The sequence below is a fragment of the Myxine glutinosa genome, chromosome 12 (assembly GCF_964187855.1).
Source record: "Myxine glutinosa chromosome 12, kmMyxGlut1.1, whole genome shotgun sequence".
NCBI classification, from domain to species: domain Eukaryota; kingdom Metazoa; phylum Chordata; class Myxini; order Myxiniformes; family Myxinidae; genus Myxine; species Myxine glutinosa.
In genome coordinates, this window is record NC_136272.1 from 84,313,811 (window position 1) to 84,320,614 (window position 6,804).

The 6,804-nt window shown below is 60.9% G+C and overlaps 1 protein-coding gene across 1 annotated transcript in view; it reads left to right on the forward strand.

Moving 5' to 3' along the window:
- The first annotated feature begins 2,747 nt into the window (after window positions 1-2,747).
- Window positions 2,748-6,804, forward strand: part of LOC137437555 (reticulophagy regulator 2) — a 48,597-nt gene continuing 44,540 nt past the window's right edge. The window contains exon 1 of the mRNA XM_068131980.2: window positions 2,748-3,104. Coding sequence (XP_067988081.2) covers window positions 2,938-3,104 — 167 coding nt within the window. The 5' untranslated portion in view covers window positions 2,748-2,937. The remainder of the gene's footprint in view (window positions 3,105-6,804) is intronic.

Sequence of the window (6,804 nt, forward strand, 5' to 3'; positions counted from 1 at the left end):
TGGGATGAATTGGAACGCCGACTGCGAGCCAGGCCTAATCGCCCTACATCAATGCCCGACCTCACTAATGCTCTTGTGGCTGATGGAGGCAAATCCCCACAGCAATGTTCCAACATCGAGTGGAAAGCCTTCCCAGAAGAGTGAGACTGTTGTAGCAGCAAAAGGGGGACCAACTCCATATTAATGCCCATGATTTTGGAATGAGATGTGTGATGTTCGGGTGTCCATATACTTTTGGTCATGTGTATCTATACACATGTAGCAGAAGTGTCATCTCCGGAGCACCTGATCCATAACATTGATAGGTTTGTGTGGCATTGCGTAGGCCGAATGGCATCCAAAGGAATTCAAACTGGCGAAAAGGCCTGGACTGCTGTCTTCGGGATGTCATCTGGATCCATGGTAATTTGATGGTACACACAAACAAGGTCGACATTGGAGGGGATTGTAGCGCCATGGAGTGTAGTTGTAAAATCCTGAATGTGTGAAATGGGTTAACAGTTTGGAACAGTCGCATTGTTTAAGGACCGGTAATCCCCAAAAGGCCACCAATCCCCAGGTGTCTTTGCTGGTACCATGTTTAGCAGTGAAGACCAACTACTGGACAATGGTTTGATGATTCCCCATTGTGAGATATAGTCAAACTCTTGGCGGGTGAAACAAAATTTATCGGGTACGAGTCGACGAGCACGTGTGAAAACGGGGGTCCCATGGTCTTGATGTGATTCGTGATGTGCTTGATGGGATGGATTGTCGCAGATGGGCGCATTATGGACGGGAAGTCATGAAGTGCTTTCTGAAAAGGCCATTTTGGCATGGATGGATGACGCATGATATTCAGCGACACAAAGGTGGATGCTTCACCGAGAATACAGCTGTGTTGAGGCATCCAATAGACGGCGATGGTTGACTTATACGAGACGAGCAGATTGAAATGATGCAAAAAAAAAATCCACAACAAGAATAGAGTATCTGGTGTCGGCAATAATAAGAGTGGTACCTCATGAAAACACCAACAGAAATGAGCACCGTAAAACAAATCAAGCTGGAGATGTTCTCCAAAAAGGAATAATAGCACTGTTGTTAGTGGCATGTAATGAATATTCCTGTCAATTATTTCGTTCAGTGGCAGATGCTCACCTCTGCCCATTTTTCCACAAGAAAACAGATTCTGCAAGTACGATCCACGAGGAAAAGAAGGCGACTGACAATAGCCCAGGTGAACTTGTCACCATTAGTTGTGGGCCTCGTCATTTCCCTGCGGCCGGTACGAGCACTACACGGATGAGTATAAGCACCAAAGGTCATGTGGTACCAACACCTATCTGGACTGTTCACTGAAGGTGAAGATGAAAAGTAGCTCGATGTATGGCGTTTCTCACTGTTCCTACAACAAATACACGAAGTTGAGCTTGATTGGTGCTGCACAGCATGGCGAGCTACATAAGGTTTGCCATTTCAGATTGTTGTTGTGTGATGTACTGTGGTGGAGGTGTCAGATTAGCCACAGTCAGTGTAATTGTGTCAATGAGATGTAGTGCCAGATCTGCGTGAGCTGCAAGTATCATGCGGATGTGTGGTGCTAACTGTTTCAAGAACAACTCATGAAGGAGCGAATGGTCGAAAGTCACCGAGAAGCTGTTGCAGTTGATGCAACTGACGCAGTTGTTGTGTGGGTCTTCGATCTCCTAAATCCTCTGCTATAAGGAGTTGTCTGAACCAGCCCCCTTAACCGTTAAGTGAACACCAGTGTCTAATGTAGGCCAGAATGTTCCTGCTCCCCATGTTTGTGTTTGGTTCTGTGTTTTGTGAATTACCAAATCCCATTTCTGACACCAATTTAAGATATTCCGACTCAAACGGGATCTCGCGAGAGCATGCCATGCAGCTAATAGTAATAGCCTGACATTTACGCAATTATCTTACAACCAGGCTTCGTAAATAATTAAGGTGGACATATTTCCGAAGTGGAAACTTTCTCTTGGCAATTTGAACCCAAAGAAATACTTCACTAGCTGTGGAAACCTTTATTGGGCCTTTTAGGGACTTTTGAAGAGCAGGGCCCTTGCTTGAGACGGACGAAGTGACGGGCAACACACAAACTCGTCCGAGAAGATGTTTATTGTAAAAACCAACTCGGGAACTCTGAAAAGCCCGTTTATCGGGCTGCATATATATCAAAACCAGAAAGCACAACCGAAACCGAAAGCCACGCCTCTGCGCGCTTTGGTGGTCACGTGACCGGCCACCCCGGCGCCGTGGTTTGCCCGCCGGTTACGTCACCGGCTGGAGCAAGGAGATTCTGTTGCTGGTCTCGCTTGGGGGACCCATGGGTCGCTACACTTTCATACTAAAAAGTGAATGCAATTTAACAGCAAGAAATTAAAGCTTAAATTGATGCGTCGTTGCAGACGTGTTAGGAATTTTTAAAATATGATCATTGGCTTCTCTCTGTCACCGAACCCCGAGGGAAGTTTGGTCTGTTTTTGGATACGCCATAGTTTGGACGCCAGACAGCAGTGAGTGCACCTGGTATATAATAGGCACATCGTGCAGCGGGGCTGTGGTTCCACCCTCTCGCTTTTTCTTTATTTTGATTTAGTTACGTTACACCGAGTACAATTCCAAAATTACAATTGGGGTGGAAATGGTTAGTTGACACAAGTAGATATTCAATTGGAACGTATAATAATAGTAATAAAACCAAGAGGTGCTTACGTCGTGACGAAAACGCGTTTTCCATATTTGCCGGAAAACAGGAACAACAAATGTCACGTGACTGGAGTGGAGGCCTAACTCTCTTCACGTTGTCTATCGCATGAGGCAGGAAAGTGCGATAAATCCGGAGAACGTCAAGCGCTGATCGACGAAGCAAAAAGTGGGAACAGATAACGGGCGAAGCATCGGCGAGACCCAAGTGTTCGGAGGGAAGGCTCCATGGGGAGCGTGCAGGGAGACGCCGAGGAGGGATGCGGCGTGGCGGCGCGACTCGTGCGGCTCTTGCATCCGTACGAGGCTCGACTTCGCGGGGTGCAGGCTCTGCTCGTGTGGGAGACTCCGAGCCGCAGCGCCCTCATGTTACTCGGCGTCAACGGCGCCTTTTGGTGAGGCAAATTCAAGGCACGGACCGTACAAGGCAAATTCTCATCCACTTGGTCATCGGTGCCGGTTTAAACGTAAAGATAATCGGCCAATCGGCGAAATGTTTAAGTGTTGTTGAATAATTTATTATTTGATGATGGCGGTGATTTCGGGACAAAGTGTATTTCCTGACGAAATATTCCGCAGCATCACCCATCCGTACCTGAGATGTCTTGTGTCCACATTCATCCTCTCCCAGACCCATCAATGTTACTTGCAGGTTCCCGTCTTTCTAATGAACTTTTTTTTGTGTTTTTATTCACTTGCCTTCTCTATCTGTCTGCTTGATGCCTCGCTGTCGATGTGTTACTAATTTTGACTACTGTCACCTCCGACCCTCCACCCCTCGCCATGACTCATGAGTCCCACCTCTCCCTCCCATCACCATGAGTCCCACTCTCCCTCCCATCACCATGAGTCCCCACCTCTCCCTCCCATCACCATGAGTCCCACCTCTCCCTCCCATCACCATGAGTCCCACCTCTCCCTCCCATCACCATGAGTCCCACCTCTCCCTCCCATCACCATGAGTCCCTCCTCTCCCTCCCGTCACCATGAGTCCCTCCTCTCCCTCCCGTCACCATGAGTCCCACCTCTCCCTCCCGTCACCATGAGTCCCACCTCTCCCTCCGTCACCATGAGTCCCACCTCTCCCTCCCGTCACCATGAGTCCCACCTCTCCCTCCCGTCACCATGAGTCCCACCTCTCCCTCCCGTCACCATGAGTCCCACCTCTCCCTCCCGTCACCACGAGTCCCACCTCTCCCTCCCGTCGCCACGAGTCCCACCTCTCCCTCCCGTCGCCACGAGTCCCACCTCTCCCTCCCGTCGCCACGAGTCCCGCCTCTCCCTCCGTCGCACGAGTCCCCCTCTCCTCCGTCGCACGAGTCCCACCTCTCCCTCCCGTCGCCACGAGTCCCCACCTCTCCCTCCCGTCGCCACGAGTCCCGCCTCTCCCTCCCGTCGCCACGAGTCCCGCCTCTCCCTCCCGTCGCCACGAGTCCCGCCTCTCCCTCCCGTCGCCACGAGTCCCGCCTCTCCCTCCCGTCGCCACGAGTCCCGCCTCTCCCTCCCGTCGCCACGAGTCCCGCCTCTCCCTCCCGTCGCCACGAGTCCCGCCTCTCCCTCCCGTCGCCACGAGTCCCGCCTCTCCCTCCCGTCGCCACGAGTCCCGCCTCTCCCTCCCGTCGCCACGAGTCCCGCCTCTCCCTCCCGTCGCCACGAGTCCCGCCTCTCCTCCCGTCGCCACGAGTCCCGCCTCTCCCTCCCGTCGCCACGAGTCCCGCCTCTCCCTCCCGTCGCCACGAGTCCCGCCTCTCCCTCCCGTCGCCACGAGTCCCGCCTTCCTCCCGTCGCCACGGGTCCCGCCTCTCCCTCCCGTCGCCACGGGTCCCGCCTCTCCCTCCCGTCGCCACGGGTCCCGCCTCTCCCTCCCGTCGCCACGGGTGGCGCCTCTCCCTCCCGTCGCCACGGGTCCCGCCTCTCCCTCCCGTCGCCACGGGTCCCGCCTCTCCCTCCCGTCGCCACGGGTCCCGCCTCTCCCTCCCGTCGCCACGAGTCCCGCCTCTCCCTCCCGTCGCCACGAGTCCGCCTCTCCCTCCCGTCGCCACGAGTCCCGCCTCTCCCTCCCGTCGCCACGAGTCCGCCTCTCCCTCCCGTCGCCACGAGTCCCGCCTCTCCCTCCCGTCGCCACGAGTCCCGCCTCTCCCTCCCGTCGCCACGAGTCCCGCCTCTCCCTCCGTCGCCACGGGTCCCCGCCTCTCCCTCCCGTCGCCACGGGTCCCGCCTCTCCCTCCCGTCGCCACGGGTCCCGCCTCTCCCTCCCGTCGCCACGGGTCCCGCCTCTCCCTCCCGTCGCCACGGGTCCCGCCTCTCCCTCCCGTCGCCACGGGTCCCGCCTCTCCCTCCCGTCGCCACGGGTCCCGCCTCTCCCTCCGTCGCACGGGTCCCGCCTCTCCCTCCCGTCGCCACGGTCCGCCTCTCCCTCCCGTCGCCACGGGTCCCGCCTCTCCCTCCCGTCGCCACGGGTCCCGCCTCTCCCTCCCGTCGCCACGGGTCCCGCCTCTCCCTCCCGTCGCCACGGGTCCCGCCTCTCCCTCCCGTCGCCACGGGTCCCGCCTCTCCCTCCCGTCGCCACGGGTCCCGCCTCTCCCTCCCGTCGCCACGGGTCCCGCCTCTCCTCCCGTCGCCACGGTCCCGCCTCTCCCTCCCGTCGCCACGGGTCCCGCCTCTCCCTCCCGTCGCCACGGGTCCCGCCTCTCCCTCCCGTCGCCACGGGTCCCGCCTCTCCCTCCCGTCGCCACGGGTCCCGCCTCTCCCTCCCGTCGCCACGGGTCCCGCCTCTCCTCCCGTCGCCACGGGTCCCGCCTCTCCCTCCCGTCGCCACGGGTCCCGCCTCTCCCTCCCGTCGCCACGGGTCCCGCCTCTCCGGCCCCTCCCGTCGCCACGGGTCCCGCCTCTCCCTCCCCGTCGCCACGGGTCCCGCCTCTCCCTCCGTCGCCACGGGTCCCGCTCTCCCTCCCGCCTCTCCCCCGTCGCCACGGGTCCCGCCTCTCCCTCCCGTCGCCACGGGTCCCGCCTCTCCCTCCCGTCGCCACGGGTCCCGCCTCTCCCTCCCGTCGCCACGGGTCCCGCCTCTCCCTCCCGTCGCCACGGGTCCCGCCTCTCCCTCCCGTCGCCACGGGTCCCGCCTCTCCCTCCCGTCGCCACGGGTCCCGCCTCTCCCTCCCGTCGCCACGGGTCCCGCCTCTCCGTCGCCGCCTCTCCCTCCCGTCGCCACGGGTCCCCGCCTCTCCCTCCCGTCGCCACGGGTCCCGCCTCTCCCTCCCGTCGCCCGTGTCCCGCCTCTCCCTCCGTCGCCACGGGTCCCGCCTCTCCCTCCCGTCGCCACGGGTCCCGCCTCTCCCTCCCGTCGCCACGGGTCCCGCCTCTCCCTCCCGTCGCCACGGGTCCCGCCTCTCCCTCCCGTCGCCACGGGTCCCGCCTCTCCCTCCCGTCGCCACGGGTCCCGCCTCTCCCTCCCGTCGCCACGGGTCCCGCCTCTCCCTCCCGTCGCCACGGTCCCGCCTCTCCCTCCCGTCGCCACGGGTCCCGCCTCTCCCTCCCGTCGCCACGGGTCCCGCTCTCCTCCCGTCGCCGCCTCTCCCTCCGTCGCCACGGGTCCCGCCTCTCCCTCCCGTCGCCACGGGTCCCGCCTCTCCCTCCCGTCGCCACGGGTCCCGCCTCTCCCTTCCCGTCGCCACGGGTCCCGCCTCTCCTCCCGTCGCCACGGGTCCCGCCTCTCCCTCCCGTCGCCACGGGTCCCGCCTCTCCCTCCCGTCGCCACGGGTCCCCGCCTCTCCCTCCCGTCGCACGGGTCCCCCCGCCTCTCCCTCCCGTCGCCACGGGTCCCGCCTCTCCCTCCCGTCGCCACGGGTCCCGCCTCTCCCCTCCCGTCGCCACGGGTCCCGCCTCTTCCCTTCCCGTCGCCACGGGTCCCGCCTCTCCCTCCCGTCGCCACGGGTCCCCGCCTCTCCCTCCCGTCGCCACGGGTCCCCGCCTCTCCCTCCCGTCGCCACGGGTCCCGCCTCTCCCTCCCGTCGCCACGGGTCCCGCCTCTCCCTCCCGTCGCCACGGGTCCCGCCGTCGCCACGGTCCCGCCCTCCGTCGCCACGGGTCCCGCCT